This window comes from Sminthopsis crassicaudata, chromosome 4 (assembly GCF_048593235.1).
Source record: "Sminthopsis crassicaudata isolate SCR6 chromosome 4, ASM4859323v1, whole genome shotgun sequence".
NCBI lineage: Eukaryota > Metazoa > Chordata > Mammalia > Dasyuromorphia > Dasyuridae > Sminthopsis > Sminthopsis crassicaudata.
This window is the reverse complement of record NC_133620.1, coordinates 195,497,783-195,516,735: the sequence shown is the minus strand read 5'-3', so window position 1 is coordinate 195,516,735 and position 18,953 is coordinate 195,497,783. Positions and strand designations below refer to the sequence as shown.

Here is an 18,953-nt window from a genome sequence, read left to right as displayed (position 1 = left end):
AAACATAAGATTTTTTTTTAAATTATAGCTTTTTATTTACAAGATATATATATAGGTAAATTTTTAGCATTGACAGTTGCAAACCTTTTGCTCCAACTTTTCCCCTCCTTCCCTCCCACCCCCTTCCCCAGATGGCAGGTTGACCAATATATGTTAAATATGTTAAAGTATAAGTTAAGTACAATATATGTATACATAAAACATAAGATCTTTATCAAATATTCTGATTACGAGGGAGGGGTGGTTTTGCAGGATTGAGCAGAACGATTATAAACTGAAGCAGAATAGGGAAACTGAGTCAGGACATTAAAAGAGAACTGTGGCATAACAATTGATAAAGACAATTCCTACTTCTTTCTAAGCTATAAAAGCAGAAAGTGAACTCTCTTAGTTTCCACCATCCTGAAATACCTTTGAATATGGTCCTGTTAACAAATTACTTTCTGAGAACCATTCTACGAAGACTCCTCTCCAGTAGGTTTTTCACAATGATGATGCATTCTTTGACCATTGGTAACCCATGAAATAAAAACAATATACTGTCCTTAGTCAGATCCCTTTCTAATTCTTCAGAGTAGTGGAAAGTACTAAGAGGATGGTGAGAATCACACGAATTTTAGAACAGCATTACATTTTTAACTTTTTTTTTTTTTTTTGAGAGGCAATTGAGATTAAGTAACTTGTTCAGGGTCACAGGGCTAGTAAGTGTTAAATGTCTGAGGTCAAATTTGAACTCAGGTTCTCCTGACTTCAGAGCCAGTGCTCATCCATTGTGCCATCTAGCTGCTCTTTAGTGATATTTTTAACTTCTCTTTTGGCAGTCTAAATACGAGATTGTAATGTTCTGGTTGGTTTTCTGGAGGTCTCTGGGGCAGCCTTCGTTTCAGTAGAGTAATCACCATAAGAATAGCCAGGTGTTCACGTCCAAATTCTTTATTATCTCCTTGCCTGGGGCTGGGCAGCTTTCTGGGGAGCCTTTCAGACCAGCCTTTGTCTCAGTGGGGGAAGTGCAGGAGGCCAGCCACCACAGTGGTGTGACATGAAGTGAGTGAATCTGGCTCTGAGTTCTACTCTGGCTAAGTTTGTTCCATCCTATATGCTCTATTATAATTAGATCATTTATAGTATACTGAGTGTAAACCAATCATTATATCTCTAGGGAATCATTATTTGTTGTAAGATTAAATCAATTATACTGAACTAGAAAACTATTAAGCACCATGCTAAACTAGATAACCATTGTAATATCAATTCCACTGACTTAGCACCTTGTATGAATTCTTGTTTCAAGTAGAGTTCTGGCCCGTGACATGAAACCAAATTTGTGAGGGAATATGTATAAGAGTTGTCTGTGAATAGAATATAATCTGCAATGTTGGATAAAACATTCAAATGGATAGTTTCACAATTCCATTTGAGTATTTAAGGAGAATCCTGCCATAAAAACACTCTCTATCGGTGCAGTCTCAGCCCAGCAACTTATTTATCATCTTAGAGAGTTCTTGGAGCATCAAGAGATAAAATTACTTGCAGGTAGTCACATAGGAAGATCTTCCTAGCTGCAAGGCAAGTTTTCTATCCATTAAACCATACTACTTCTCAAAAAAAACTCATAAAATATTTAATAAATCTTTTAAGTAATGAAATTAGAATATAAGTATAATGAAAATAATTTGAGACTTCCTTATTGCTTTTTAAATGAATAATTTTTAAAGTATTTTATGTTTACTAAAAGAAGGTACTTGATGTAACTTGGGACTCCTTGCTCTGTTTAAAAAGGAAAGATTATTGCATATTACTTTTTTTTGTTTAAAAAAGGCCTCTTAGGCAGTCTGTTGAAACCTAGGGACTTCTTATCAAAATAACATTTTTAAATAAAAATATATAAGATCAAAAAAGGAAACATTTTATTGAATTATTGAATTATTTAATTCACATATTTCAGATTAAGAATTCTTGTATTAGTTAGCCAATGAGTCCCATCTAATCCTAAGAAAATCCTATTCCACGTATATTCTATCTAAATAGTACTAAGACAGGAATATGTTGGGAATACAATGTGTATCTTTGCCTTACTTCTGGTAGACTTTTTCTTGTCTCCTTGTGAGAGGATGATGGTGATTTAAAGAGACTGAGAGGCAGTTGCTGTTCTCTGACCTCCCCACTGAGAGGCCCTTGCATTGTCTGATTTCTCCCTCTTCCCTCTGTATCCAACTTATTTTCCCAGGCCACAAGCAATATCTGTGTCAGTAAAGGCTGCTTTGCAACTCCTTCAGATGTTCATAGCTGTGGAGGTTCTCAGAAAATTAACCTGTCCCTCACAGTGCACTTAGGCATGGTCCTTAATAGGAACACATTTTAGTTTTGCTGTTAAAACAAACAACAACAAAAAAACCTTAATTTTTTCTATTTTGTGTTGTTTAATTTTATGTCATGTTTAATAATTAGATCCATTAAAATATTTATACAAGTGATTTCATATGAGCATCTATCATATATCATTTAAAATGTTGAAGTGTTAGGTGTATGTGTGGGGAACAAATCTAAAATTAGAGTTGTGAACTTGATTCTTTTCCTATTCAAAAAGCTGTTGAAACTAAAAACAATGTATTGTTTGTTCTATTCCTAGTTAGTTAACACAAGTCCAAAGTATTCATAGTTACTTGCTTGTTACTGTTTTAAACTTCATTCACCTTTAAAGAAATCGGTGTATATGAGCTGATGTTGAGTGAAAACAAAAAAAGGTGTATATGAACTGATGTTGAGCTGAAACAAAGAAATGGGTGTACATGAACTGATGTTGAGCTGAAACAAACAGAACCAGGAATACATTGTACAAAATAATAGCAAGGATTGTGCAATAATCAACTATAAAAGACTTGGTTCTTTTCAGTGATCCAAGGTAATCCCAATAAACTTTAGATAGAAAACACTATCTGCATCCAAATAGGTAACTATAAAGACTGAATGTGAATCAATACATGCTATGTACATATCTTTTTCTTCCCTTTTTTTTTTTTTTTTTTCTCTTTTGGTTTTTCCTTTTTTTTTCCCCCTCAGGTTTTTCTCCAGTGTGATTCATAAATGTATTATTTTTAAAAATTAATGTATACATGTAACCAGAATAAAAGAAAACAACGAAAAAAAAAAAAAGATGGGTGTATAGATTGCACTAATCTGATGTTGCAATTGTGTTTTTTTCCTCTCTTTGAACAAAAGAATGTCTTTGGTCTGGAGGTTGTTAGTATGACAGGTTAAATTTGAGTTACCTATTGGACATCTGATTTAAAATGTCTAGTAGGCAGTTTGTGATATAGGATTGGAACTTAAGAGGGAAACTAGATCGGATATATAGATCTCGAAATCCTTTATAGAAATAACTGACTCTGTAAGAGATAAGGAGATAAACAACACAGATTTTAGAGAAAAAAAGAGCAGAATGTCTTAAGGCAGAGCCTTTGAGTGATATGCACAATAGAGCAAATGAGACTGAGAAGATGATCTCAGACATATAGAAGGAGAACCAAGAAAGTATTGTTACAAGAAACCAGAGAAGAGAGAGGTTGTCAAAAAAATATTTTTTATGAAATATTTCAAATTTAGAAATCCCTTTTAAATCAGTTGATTCTAGCATACCTATAAGTATCAGAAATCCAATGTAACGTCTTTACTGAATTCTTAGATGTTATTCAAGACTGATCATATATTCTTGTCTATTCCTTTTTTAGATAATGTATGCTGAATTTAAGCATAGTATGATAGGAAGCTATCGTCAACCTCCAGATAAAATAACTAACCCTTCATTTGCATATTGTGGAGCAGCACCTCAAGATCAACTACCTAAGAAGTTACAACCCCTTTCTACTCCAAATAGCCATGGTAAGAGATAATGTAGTTCTTCCTTTATGATATTATAATGTCTTATTTCTTGAATTATAATATCTTATAAACTTATTTCTTAAAAAAATACGACCTTTTTATAAACTAATATTTTCAAATTCTTTACATATTAAATTTGGGAACAAGAAGTTGAATCTCCCAAAATTATGTTATTCTATATTTTTTATAGTATTGTATTTGTGTTTTTAAATAATAACTAATAATAAGCAATAAATCATTTTCTGTGATAGGATTATACTAAAAGTTTCAGAAGTTTAATATAAAAGCAATATGAGAAATGCTTGGTTTATTATTGTAAACCAATGTATTTTGATAGTGATTTAAATTTTTTTAATGAGCTGATAGATTTTCTCTATCCTTCATTAAACTACTTCTGACACTTTTCAAACTGATTACTATTTTGGATATCTTAAAATATGTTTAATAAATAAGAAATATGAAGTTTAGTGGCAATTATACCAAGAACTGTAATCTATCATCTATATGAACATTCAAATGCTGGAAAACACTTGAATGTTATTGGATAATATCCAAATAGCATGACATTCATATTCCTTAGCAAGATTAATAACACTACACAGAATCACATCAAAATTGTTGATTTTAAGATCCCCAGATATCGAAATGGGGGGGGGGGGGCGGGTGTTGAATAGAAGTAGAAAAGGGTCAATTTGCTTTTATTAGAAACAAGTCCCATGTTTTGCTGCTATGGGAAAGGTGTAATGTAATCCATCTTCCAGCCCTCTTATTGGTTAATCACAGTGGTTAACCACTGTTCTGGAGGATAGAGACTATGCTTTGTTTTGTTTTGTTCTTGTTTTTGTTCTTAGAAACCATGCTTTGGGAAAAGATTACATTATAGCAATACAGACAAATCAAATGTAGATATGGGACATGTGTTAGATATGAGATTATACATTAGAATTATATAAAATGTAATTTAAAAATAAGATAACATTTCTTGGAAGGAACATTGAATTTGGGGTCAGAACACCCAGTATTGAGTCTACCATATATTATAGGGACTCTGTGAACTTTCTAAACTTCAGTTTCTTCATCTGTAAAAATGGAGGTGATAATTCTTAAAATATCTACCTCAGAGTAGGGTTTTGAGAATTAAATGAAGTCATATATGTAAAGTAGTGAATCTAAAAGTCCATATAAATGTGTGCTATTATTATATTTTCAGCATAATATTTCTTCACAGAGGCAGCATAAGGAGCTAACCTAGCAGGCAGGAAGATTTGAGTTTAAGTTCTATCTCTGACACATTCTGGTTGTGTACTTTAGAACAAGCCACTTAATTTCTCCATGTTCTAGGCACCACTTTAAAATAATAAGTTGCAAATAAAGGGCAGATCTCCATTGGTAGAGAAAGTTTCTTGGGGAATTTTGCATTCTAGTGAAATCATTGTTTCAGGTTCTAGCCTCTTTTCTCCAATTCAGATTTTTATGTGTCCAGATAAACTTTGAGTTCTACTGTGTGAGAGAGTTATTTTTTAATCCAAAGAATAAAGTAGTAGTTATTGGAAAATCACATAATGTATTTATAGCTTATGAACTTTCCTGGGCTGAAAAGAATAATATTTATTCCAAGAAGATCACTTTTAAATCAATCAACAAACATTTAAACATCTACTATGTTTCAGATGCCATGCAAGGCATTAAGAATATATATACAAAAGTAATACAATCTCTGCCCTTATTGAGCTTGCATTCCAATCATATAATGATTTACTTTTTCCCTACAAAAACCAAAACCTGACATAAAATGCTAGTTATATGCTAAACTTCTTATAACAGGCAGAGTGTCATAAATGCCTTTTTTGTACAAAAATCTGATACTTTAATAAGCTACCTTGTGTATTAGTATTCAATAAATGTTTATTAGTTAATTGACATTTTCTTTAAGTACTTGGCAAAGAATATGTTTGAATTATTTAAACTTTTGCCAAGGTCTGTCTATTTTACCTTTGTAACCTCTCTCAAGTATGCCCCTTTCTCTTGTCTGATAGTGTTATCACTCTGGTGCAGGCCCTTATCACCCTATTACTAGACTATTACAGTCACTTTCTTGGGAGTCTGCTTGCCTCAAGTCTCTTCCCACTCCAATCCATCCAAGCAATAAAATGATTTTCTTAAAGTTCAAGTCTATGTCACCCCCCTGTAATTACTAAAGGCCAATGACTTTTTATTGCCTCCAGATTCAAATACAAAATCCTCTGGTATTCAGAGCCTTTTATAACCTAGTCCGTTCTTATTTTTCCAGTCTTCTCACATCTTACTGCCCACCAAATACTCTTTGTTCTAATGACACTGGTCTCCCTTCAAACAGTAAATATTTATTAAGAGAACTTGTGCTAAGAGCTACGATATAAGATATAAGAAATCAAAAGTCCCTGTTCTGAAGGAGTCACTATCTAATAAAAGAGTCAAAATGCAAAGCAAACTATATATATGATAGGGAGGAAATAGCAGGGAAAGGCATTAGAATGAAAAAAATAAAAAACAAAGTTAGGAAAGTCAGTAAGTGGAGTTAAGAAGAAAAAGATCTCTCTCTCTCTCTCTCTCTCTCTCTCTCTCTCTCTCTCTCTCTCTCTTTCTCTCTCAGAATCTAAGCAGGTGTCTGTTTTTAAAGCTTTTTCCTTCCTGGACTTCTAAACATTTTCCAAATTTGCTTATTTATATGTTGTTGAGTAAGCCTTAAAATTAATACCATGCATGATCTAGAAATAAAGCTTTTACATATTGTTAAAAATAAGCAATTTGCATTGTTTAGAGTTCACATTTTTAACTTGTTTAGGGGTATAACATTTGAAATCTTTTATTAAATTGGTAATTATAAATAGCATGCCACTCTTTTTTTTTTTTTTTTTTTTTTTTAAATAGACACTACTGCCTTAAAAAGTTTTTCACTTATAGGCTTGTTTTATGGTTTTTCTCTCCCAATAGCTCTTTTGTTGGCTCTGAAAACCCTTCAGGATAAAATTCATCAACTGGAATTCGAGAGGACACAAGCTGAAGAAAACCTGAATACCCTTTCCCAAGAAGCTGCAGTGTATAAAAAAGCTTTGGCAGAATGAAAATAATGAACGAGACCTTGGCACATCAGGAACTGATAAAGCAGAAGAGAAAAGGTGAAGTTGTCCAATTATTCTTAGAAATAGAAAAGTTGTTTTTGTTTCATTGATTTTGTCTTACCTGCTCTTATCAACATTGATAATAGCCTGTGGCAGGTAAATAACTTAATCAGAAACTACATTGCTGATAGTGGTAAAGGGAGAACTAAAATTTAGGGATCTTAAATCCAATACTCTTTTTATTATACTAGATGTTATGTAGCCTTATAATTTTTTGAGTTTATGTAGCTTATTTAGTTAAAGCATAATCCTTGGACCAGAGTCATTATTATTACTATTTAGTTTTGATATGTTTCGTGTTCACAGGATAGAAATTATATAAATAAGATAGGTATACAACATGGAGCAAAATAATCTGCAAATAATTGCAAATTCATCACAAGGAGGGAGGGGGTGTCTGATTAATGGTTTACTAGAAACATCTTTATCATTATATACAAAGGATAACACATGCTCCTATAATAAAATACACTACTTAAAGGTTTCCATAGTGTATCCAAGGAGAAATAATCAATTTCTTATTTAATAAGTTAGAGGCCATGGTGCTGACCTTAGTGATATAACTTCCATTTAAAATTACTATGACAGACTCATGATTCCATTTATAAAGAAAGTTGAATTATTTGCTTTTTTCTCTTTTTCATAGATATAAGTGCACAGCTCAGTGCTGCTCAGACTCGCTGTTCTATTCTAGAGAAGCAACTGGAACTCACAAAGAAAATGGTTTTTAATGCAGAGCAGGAAAAGATTTTTGCCCTAGAACAGCAACAGGTACATCTATTTTATATAAGCAATGATAACAGAAAAGAATTCAGACTCTTAAAATTATATCTCATTCTAGAGCCATTTTGGTACATTACCAGACATTTAATTTAAAAGTTAAAAGGGACCTTCAAGCTTAGAATCCCTGCTATGATATCCCTATAAATGGACTATCCTCAAAGACCTCCAATAAGAAGGAACTATATCTAAAGACAGTCCAACCATATCTCCCCTATTTTACATATGAAGTTCTTTTTCTCTGAATAACCAATATCAGTTTTACATTTATCTCTATTAAAGTATGTCTTACTAAATTCAGCCTAATGACCTAGTACGTCATGATCTTTTTGGGTGCCTGTCATCCAATGTGTTAGTTTCCCTTCTCAGATTTGTGACGTCTGAAAATTTAATGAGTATGACATGTCTTCCTTTATCCAAGTCATTGATAAAAGTATTAAACATTAGGTCAAGGACACATCCTGGGGAGTATTCCACTGAAAATCATTTGCCTAGTTGACAATGAACCATGGATATTTTTTTGTTGTTGTTGTTGTTTGGACTCCAGTTCATATCAGCTCAACCAGTTCTGAATCTACCTAATTGGAATACCATTTAGTCCATATTTTCCATAAGAAAATATAGTAAGAATAGCTACTTTATCAAATACTTTGCTAACATCTATACAAATGGTAATATTCCTCTGATCTGTGAGTTTAGTTGCCCTTTCAAAAAAGTTCATAAGGCTAGTTTAGCATTTCATCTGTCATTTTTATTCATATTCTTTTAGGTTTACAAAAGTTTCTTCTCTCAACCTCTTAACTTTCTTTCCCAGATGATTGTTCCTTATAAAGAAGATTTTTACAAGGAAAAAAAATCCAGTTCAGCAAAATTAATCAAACTGTCAGTCAAGTCTAACATTATATATTATCCCTTGTACCTGCTTTAAGAATGCAATGCCCCTGTAATATGGTACCAGAGAAAAAAGTCTGTATTATTATGGTATTAAAAGATAAAATGTTGATACAGGTTTGAATCATGGCATTTAAGAGTGTCATCCCTTATGTCTATATCTTAATCATTCCTATATCTATCTTGGGCTTTCTTCACCTTCAGAGAAAGTTCAGGAGACTTACCATTCTTTGGTGAGCAATTCAGATAGAAATATCTCACTTATATCTTAAAGTCAGTCTGGTTAAGAACACATTTATTTAGTGGGACAGAGAACTGGGAATGCAACTTAATTTAAAAAGCTAAAAAAAGAACAAATTAAAACCCCTTAATTAAATACCTAATAAATTCTGAAAATCAAAGGAAAGATTAATAAAATTGAAAAATAAGATAATTAAACTAACCAATAAAAACTAAAAGCTGGTTTTATATTTTTAAAAAATAATAAAAGAACTAAACATTTGTTTTTTTGGGGAAAAAGAAAACAAAATTACCATTATCAAAAATGAAAAGGTTGAATTCACCACCAATGAATAAGAAATTGAAACAATAATTAGGAGCTATTTCGTGTGATAATAAATATGACAATTTAGGAGAAATGGATGAATATTTGCACAAATATAAATTGCCCAGATCAAGAGAAGAGGAAATATAATACTTAATTAACCCATTTTATCAAAAGAAATTGAACAAACATCAATGTACTCCCTAAGAAAAAATTTCCAGGGCCAGATGAATTCGCAAAGAAATTCTTTTCTAAATTATTTGAAAAAAATGAGTGAAGAAAGAGTCCTACCAGATTCTTTTATGACACAGATATGGTGCTGATACCTAAACTAGGAAGGGCCAAAATAGAAAGAGAAAATTACAAACCAATCTCCCTAATGAATATTAATGTAAAGACTTTAAATAAAATATTAATAAAAGGATTTATCATTCATATAATGCCAGGTGGGATTTGTACTAGTAATGCAGGACTGGCACAATAGTTTTCCAACTATCAACATACTTAACCATATCAATAACAAAACTAACAGCAATTATGTGATTATCTTACAGAAAAAGCCTTTGACAACATAGAACTCATGTTCCTGTTAAAAACACTAAAGAGCATAGGAATAAATGGAGTTTTCCTTAAAATGATAAGTAGTATCCTTCAGCAAGCATTATGTGTAATGGGAAAAGTTAAAAAAAGCTTTTTTAGTAAGACCAAGGCTGAAACAAGGATACCTATATTATTCAATATATAGTAATAGAAATGTGAACTTTAGCAGTAAGAAAAGAAAAAGAAATTGAATTAGAATATGCCTTGAAGAAATAAAACTATCACTTTTTTCAGATGATATGATAGTGTACTTAGAGTCAAAAAAACTAATAGAAACAATGAACAACTTTAGCAAAGTTTCAGGTTATATAAAATAAACCACATAAATCATTTTTTTGTATGTTACTAACAAATCCCAACAGCAAGAGATAGTTGGAGAAATTCCATTTATAATATCAGACAATATGAAATATTTGGGAGTCTACCTGCCAAGATGAGCCTAGGAACTATATAAACATAATTGGATAAGACTTTTCACACACAAAAAGTCAGATCTAAATAATAGGAAAAATATCAGTAACTCATTGGTAAGCTAGAAAAATAATTATTCATCTGGAAGAACAAAAGGTCAAGAATACCAAGGAAGTAATGAAAAATGAAAAGGAAGAGGGCCTAGCCATACCAGATCTAAAAGTATGATAGAAAGTGGCAGTCCTGAAAACCAATATTGACTAAGAAAGATAGTGGTGGATCGGTGAAATTGGTTAGGTACAGAAGAACCAAAACTCAATGACTATAGTAATCTAGGATTTGATAAACCCCAAAACTCCAGCTTCTGGGATAAGAACCCACTATTTAACAAAAACTGCTGTGAAAACCCAGAAAATATATGGCAGGAACTAGGCATGGACCAGCATCTCGCACCACATATTAAGACAGCATGATTTACCATTGTACCATATACCATGTACCATTAAAGTACATGATTTAGATGTAAAGAGTGATATCATAAGCAAATTAGAAGAGCAAGAAATAGATCTATGGAGAAGGGAAGAATTTATGATTTTCTATTCCTGTTTGATCAGGAGATAGAAAACATGAAATGCAAGATGAATAATTTTGATTACATTAAATTCAGAAGGTTTTACACCAGCAAAGCTAATGCAGTCATGATTAGAAGAGAAAGAAAAAACTGGGAAACAATTTTTACAGCCAATGTTTCTGATAAAGACCTCATTTTTCAAGTAAATAGAGAACTGAGTCAAATTTATAAGAATATAAGTCATTCCCCAACTGACAAATGATCAACAGATATGAACAGGTAGTTTTCAGATGAAGAAATCAGGGCATTTATAATCATATGAAAAAATGTTCCAAATAACTATTGATTAGATAAACTCAGATTAAAATAATTGTGAGATATCACTTCACTTTGCAATCAGATTGACTAATATGACAGAAAAGTAAAGTGATAAATGTTGGGATAGATGTAAGAAAATTGGCACACTAATGAAGTTGTAAACTGATCCAACCATTCTGGAGGACAATTTGGAACTATGCCCTAAGAGCTATAATACTGTATATCTTTTGATCCAGCAATACCACTCACTATTAAATCTGTATCCCAAAGAAATCATTAAAAAAGTGGAAAAGGACACACATGTTCAAAAATGTTTATAAGAGATGTAGCAAAGAATTGGAAATTAAGGGCTGCCCATCAATCGGGCACTGGCTGAATAAATTTGATATGTAAACTACTCTCCTGTGAGAAATGATGAGTAGGCAGATTTCAGAAAAACCTGCAAAGATTTACCTTAATTGGTGCTAAATGAAGTGAGCAGGAGAACATCATACACAGTACCAGCAACATTGTGTTGATGATCAACTTTGCTCTTCTCAATCGTACAATGATATGAGACAGTTCTAAGACTCATGATGGAAAAAGCTATCCACATCTAGAAGAAAAAACTATAGTCTGAATGTAGATCAAAGCATACTATTTTCACTTTTGTTGTTGTTTTTTTTTTTCTTTTTCATGGTTTTTCCTTTTGTTATGATTCTACTTTCACAAATGACTATTGTGGGCAAGTGTTTAATATGACTATACGTGTATAACCTATATCACATTGCTTGCCATCTTAGGCGGGGAAGAAAAGAGGTAGAAAATTGAAAACCAATTAACACATTTTAAAAAGAAAAAAAAAGAAGGGGGAAAACAGCACAATTAATACATTGAAAAAAATCTAAAACCATGTATAGTGTATAGCTGTGGACCTCCTACTTCCACAGATGGGTAGTTTGGGGATTTCCTCTCATGTCTTCTTTCAGGTTGTACTTGATTTTTATAATTTTTTCATGTTCATTTTTTATATTTATGTGTATCTTTCTTTCCATTTTATTGTTATAGTCAATATGTATTTTTCATTCTTCACTCTGTATTAGTTAATGCATCTTTTTGTGCATCTCTGTATTCATCATATTCATTATTTTATAAAGTGTAGTAATATTCTTTTAAAGTCATATAACATAGTTCAATCATTCCCCATTTGATGTGTTTTGACTCCCCAAAATTATGTAATTACTGAACTATCATCATCTATTACAAATTTCAGTTTTTGTTTTTATTTTTTCCAGCTACAGTGGGAAAAGGGTCAGGATCAGATGAAGTTGAATGCAAAACTTGAAAAACTTGAAGCCTTAGAAAAAGAATGTATCAGGCTGACAACAACTCAGAAGACAGCTGAGGTAAGCTTCTGCTTGTTCCTTTGAAGTGTCAATGTGAAGAGTTAATCTCAATATTTAGCATAATTGGTATTGAAAGTAAATGCAAAGTGAGGTTTATATTAAATTTATTAAACTCCAGTTGTAGCTTTTGGTACATGAATTTTTTCTGCTAAGGTAAAACGCCAATGTCATTTTGGCATTTGTTCCTCCAAAGATGGCAAGGCATTTCTATTTGATAGTTAATATGATTAAGAATCTTGAGGAATGCTTATTATCTCTTTTCTCTGGAAGGGAAGTCAGACTGATCAACATAAACCTCACTTCTCTCCATCTATCCAAGTCTCACCCATTTATCAAGATCCTAGTCAGGCCCTACTTTTCCTACTCAAAGGCTTTCTCTACCCCTCAGTGTTACCTTCCTTTTAAAAAAGTTTAGTATATTTAATTTGTTACCATAGCACTTCATTATAGACTCTTTCCCCCATATACATCTAGCATTTTACTGTCTTTGCTTTTACTTTCCCCAATATTAGTATCTCTTTTCCATCAGTTAAAAGTTTTACCTTATCTTTTTAAGTCCAATTCAAATACTACTTCATTTATAAAACTTTGTCCTAGCATCTCTTACCTATCTCCTCAAACTTTAAGAAGTCCTTCATTTGTTAATTTTATCCTGTTATTTGGTTTATATGTAAATTGTATGCTTTCTGTCCCCCATGCTAGACTATAAGCTCTATGAGAGAAAGGGTCATGCTTTGTCTTAAAAGTTTTTATCTCTTCAAATACCTGTCTTCATATTTTAACATACTAAGTGGTTAATCTTAATCAATTGGTTTTTAACATTTTAAAATTTTTCATTCTTCTTGAACACTTTAATATTTTTATTCTTGTCTCTCCAAGTAAAAGAAAAGGACTCTGTTATATTTCTTTTATATGCCCCACTGTACCTAACACAGTGCTTAATAAATCAACTACAATGGTTTGTTGGAGTTCTTACTGAAACCGTGAGATTCCCTGATAATTAGATTTGATCAGTCATTCATAGTTGATCATATTCCCAAGATTTTCAGAATTATACGTGGTAGCTGGAAATTAGTAACTTAAAACATGTCTTTGGGTGTTTCTGTGTGTCTGTCTCTCTTTTTCTATCCTGGCCTTTTATTATCATTTGTAAAAACAAGTAGACACAGGAACAACAGGAATAAAGCCAACAAAAATAATCTTGGCAGCTCTTTTCATTATTTTTTTCTTTTGTTTTAATTTGCTATAATTGTAAAGACCTCATGCCTTTGGAATTGATGTTAATTTGAATAAAGAACCAAAAAAACTGTGATTTTTGGGTGTAACTTAAATCATTTTCTTTTACAGGAAAAAATTAAATATTTAGAGCAAAAACTTACTGAGGAAGAACATCAGCGTAAGCTAATTCAAGACAGTGCTGCTCAGGTAAAATAAATAGCTACACATTCTGACCCTCAAACATTTGATTATATACTTTCTGTTCTATTATTGAGATAAAATAAAAATACTTATTTCTTGCTTTCTTTAAAAAATAATAGTCTTTGTGTAACAGCAAAATAATCAACAAGAAATTTATAATGTAATATGTCTGATAAGTTCATTTTATTTGACAAATAAACATTAATAATAGTATATTTTCTTATAACTTTAGAGTGTTAGAGATTAACTAGAAATATATCTTTTTAAAAATTAATGATGAGTTTTATTTCTAAAAACAATTTATTCATTTTGAGCTGTGATAAAGCAGTTTAGTGATATTCATTTTTATAATTATAAATGAGGATCTGATCTCATAATATTTTTGGAGAAACTTGTAGCAAATCATTATTATGATTATTAATGCAGCTTCAAACTGGACTTGAGATCAATAGAATTTTAATATCTTCAGTTCTACCTTCACAACAAACCAAGAAAAAGAAATCCACAAAGGTAACAGTATAAACATTTACCAAAAAAAAAATTGGGTTTGTAATTGGCAACATATTAATATTTGATAATATTTTATTATTTTTATGCTTATACCTTTATAGTTTTCAAGTCATAGGATATTTTGTTTTATTGAGGAATACTTGTTAGACACTTAATTGTCATTTTTCATTGCTTATACAAAAAGAAAAAGTAAATTTCCTCTTATGAATTTACAATGGCATTTTATTTTTTGTTTTTCTCTCTATAACTTTAGTTGGGTCTAATGTATATATAACAATTAATTCATTTATGTAATATACATATATATTACATAAATGAATTAATTGTTATATATATATATGTATATATATATATATATATATATATATATATATATGTAATTGTTTATTTTTTTACTTGACTTCCTTCTCATTATGAGACTTTTTTCCCCCCAAAGAATTACAGTACCTTACTGGATTTTCTTCTTACTTGTTGACCTTATTTTAAGAAGACACTTCAACAAACATTCAAACAAACTCCTGAAAAATATATTCACAAAAATTTGTTAAACAAAATTTACTTATAGAATGAATGTGAGTCATGCCCCTTTCCATTTTTATAGCTTACTACTTAAACAGAAAGGACATATGCTTTACCTGGAATACTTTACTGCCAATATTTTCTCTTGTTTTCATTCTGAGATTTATTGGCTTTAGTGTTTCCATTCAACAGGTTTTATATCTCACTATGTGCAAGGCAAAAACACCATGATGTAATTAGAAAGCCAACCTTGGAGTCAGCAATTAAAGAACAAATATTCATTAAACACAAACTAGGTGTTGTTATAGATATATTAAGTGCTGAAGTTATAAATACCCTGAATGAAACAATCTGTACTTATAACAAGCTTGCATTCTCACAGGGAAGACAATAAGTATGTGTGCGTGTATATAAAGAATAAATATTTTTTTAAAAATACAAAGCAATTTGAGAGATAGGGCACTGTTAATTGAGGAGATCAGACTTCATGTGGAAAGTCATTCATCATATGTATATGTAAGGAAAAGAAGAATTCTATGAGGTTAAGGTGAAGAAGGGACTATGTTCCAGGTAAGGGTCAGAGTCAGGTGGAGTGTCAGATGTACAGAACACCATAAAGGCCATTTTGACTGGATATCAACATGTAAGAGAGGAAATAATATGCATTGAGCCTAAAAAGGTAGGTTGATGATAGGATATGAAGCTTAACAGGAAGAGTTTATATTTTCATCCATACTTTTGACCCTTCAGAGATGTGGGTTCTTCAAATCTCTTGGTATAGCATCATCAAAGGAATATTGCTATTAAAAAGATAAAGTTGCATTTCAAAAAGCAGCTTGGAATAGTATAAAATCCTGTCAATTTTCCAAATTCAGTTCAATTTATTGTATTATTACTCCATTCAGAATTCATTTCATTGTCCACTTGCCCTTGTATATCATTCTTTAAAAAGATTTTATAGAGATAAGATCAGCATATAATCCCATAGTTATTTGAATAGTATTTTATTTTCTCCAATTACATAAAGATAGTTTTCAACATTCACTTTTATAAGATTTTGAGTTCCATATTTTTTAATCTCCCTACTTCTCCTCTCCCTCTCCAAGATGGCTGACAGTCTGATAAAAGTTAGGCATGTACAGTAATATCAAACATTTCACATTAGTCATGTTATGAAGGAAGAATCAGAACAAAAGAGAAAAAAAAAAAAAACACAAAAAAGCGAAAACAAACCAAAAAAAAAAATAGTATGTTTTGACCTACATTTACAATTCATAGGTTTTTTTCTAGAGGTAGATAGCGTTTTCCATCATGGGTCTTTTGGAAATGTCTTTTATTATTGCATTAATAATGCTGAGGAGAGCCAAGTCTGTCAAAGTTGATCCTCGAGCAATGTTGATGTTATTGTGTACAATGTTCTCCTGGTTTTACTAATTTCATTCAGCATCAATTTGCGTAGATCTTTGAAGGTTTTTCTGAAATCTGCTTGCTCACCCTTTTTTATAGGACGACAGTATTCCATTACATTTATATGTCACAATTTATTCATCTATTCCCTAATTGTTAGGTATTCCCTCAATTTCCAGTTCTTTGCAACCACAGAGTTGCTATAAATATTTTTGCATATATGAATCCTTTTTTGTTTTTTATGATCTTTTTGGGAAATAGACCTAATAATAGTATAGCTGGATCAAAGAGGATGATTGCTCTTTAAACATTGTTTCAAATTCCTCCAGAATGGTTGGATCAGTTCACATTTTCACCAACAGTGCTTTAGTGTCCAGATTTTCCCACATCCCTTCCAGTATTTATCATTTTCTTTTTCTGTCATATTAGCCAATCTGATAGGTGTGAGATGGTACCTCAGAGTTGTTTTAGTTTGTACCTCAGAGTTGTTTTAGTTTGCATTTCTCTAATTAATATTAAAGATTGAAAACTAATTCTCCGTCCTTAGGTCAAGTTCCATTTATACTCCTTAATTTGGCTGTGGAAGCTGGGCCAGTTCATGTGATATCTTTGAGCCTGGGTTCTCTAGAAAATATAGGGTGCTTCCATATTCTTTTTTTTTTTTTCTTGTTCTTGACAGTTTATTTTTTTTAATATGCATTGCTTTATGAGTCATATTGGGAGAGAAAAATCAGAGTGAAAAGGAAAAACCCTGGGAGAGATAATAAAGAAAAAAAGAAGTGAAGGGAAAAAAAAAAAGAAAATGAGTTCCTCAACATCTTCACAATAGAATTGCCTCCAGCATGAATTTTTTTCTATGTATACTTAGTCTGGTCCAACTGAACTTCCTGTCTTAGTTTTCTTTATGCCATTTCTAGTTTCTTATTTTTCATGTATTAGATTCCTAATGTAAAAACTTCACTGTTGTCAGGGAGAAAAGTTTGTTTTAGAAATAATGTAAAAATATTTTTTCATTTCTTTGTTGTCCTTCCAGTTTCATTCTTAAATACTATTGAAAAGATCTAACTTCATTGGGCTTCACACCAAGCTTTTTGATAATTTCTTTTTCTTCCTCCCACTTGGCAGAGTTTTTTGTTTTTTTGTTTTTTTTTTTTTTTAAATTTTATTTATTTATTTATTTATTTTTTTGTTGTTGTTGTTTTAAGATAAAACTATTCATTAGCTTGCATCTTCTTCATTGAGGCTTTAAAACTGACTTCTGTTTTGAAAAAAAAAAATTCTCCTTTGTCTCTCTGCTTAGCAAGAGTTTAGATGCTTGGTTGACTTCATCTTTTTATGACAGTTACTTTATATTGCTTCCATAAAAAATAAGGAAAAAAGTCTGTGCTGATAATAATATCTAGCATTTATATCACACATTCAGATTTGCAAGTGTACATGTATTATTTATGCTATTATTATTCCCAGTTTTCTAGATGAGGAATTTGGATGAACAGAAATCAAGTGACTTGCTCATAGTTAAATAGACAGGATTCAAACTCACCTAACTTGCAAATCTAGACTCTTTTTTTTTTTTTTTTTGTATCAACAGATCATTTAACTATATCAGGTAGGAGTTCCGTCAGTTGCCACTCTTAATTGTTTTGTCTTATTTGGGGTTTTTGTAGGTTTATTATCTCTATATATTTTTTAATCTTCACTTAACAAGTCAACAGTCATTCAGACAATTCAGAAATGATTCCCACATTGATAAATTATTCTTTCCTGTGTTAAGGTTCATTCAGTTTTTTTAAAATGCTATGTAGAGCTTGTCATATCTAGCATCTTCCATCTTCTTGGAGACAATATTTATGATTATAGGCATGAGAAGAGGGAAGAGTCTATGAGCTTTTGATCTCTTTTTCTTCTTGATCTTTAACAAAATCCAACTGTTTTTATTCCCTTGCCCTATGTTTACTTTTGAAAATTTCTGTACCTTATTTTCTTCTGCATGTGATAGTACAGAAGCTGAAATTATCTTCATCATATTCTTTTTGTTTAGATTTTTTGTAAGATCCTTACATTTAATTATGTTTGCAGACTCTAAAAACTGTATGAATTTTACCCTTTGTTTTTTCTACTTCACTCACTGCCATTGCTGGAAAGGAACTTTCAGGAATGAGAACCATTTTTTCTTTTTCTTTTTTGGTTATCATGGCAAAAAAATCAGTCAGTTTTAGCTATAGCTAGCATTTATATAGTGCTTTAAGTTTTTCTGAGTGCTTTATATATGTTATTTATTTATAACAACTCTATGAAGTAGTTGCTATTATTATCCCTACATTACTGATGAATTAACTAAGGCTAATAAGTTAAATAACTTGCTAAGGGTCACACAGCTAAAGTATCTCTGATGGCATTTGCACTCAGATCCTCTTGACTCCAAATCCTACACTGTCTACATACACTATATCATATTTTCTGTTTTGGAACTTTTCCATATTTACTTAAACATTCCTTCATGAGTTATATAGCACTTTGTTACTAAGACTATACTTGAAGCATTTCCAGGATGAGGA

General features: G+C 31.3%; 1 protein-coding gene across 1 annotated transcript in view; it reads left to right on the top strand.

Annotated features, from left to right (window-relative positions):
* Positions 1-18,953, top strand: part of CEP57L1 (centrosomal protein 57 like 1) — a 61,069-nt gene that overhangs the window by 33,177 nt on the left and 8,939 nt on the right. The window contains 8 exon segments of the mRNA XM_074310143.1: positions 3,729-3,879; positions 6,853-6,974; positions 6,976-6,999; positions 7,001-7,037; positions 7,687-7,811; positions 12,430-12,540; positions 13,888-13,965; positions 14,386-14,469. Coding sequence (XP_074166244.1) covers positions 3,732-3,879; positions 6,853-6,974; positions 6,976-6,999; positions 7,001-7,037; positions 7,687-7,811; positions 12,430-12,540; positions 13,888-13,965; positions 14,386-14,469 — 729 coding nt within the window. The 5' untranslated portion in view covers positions 3,729-3,731.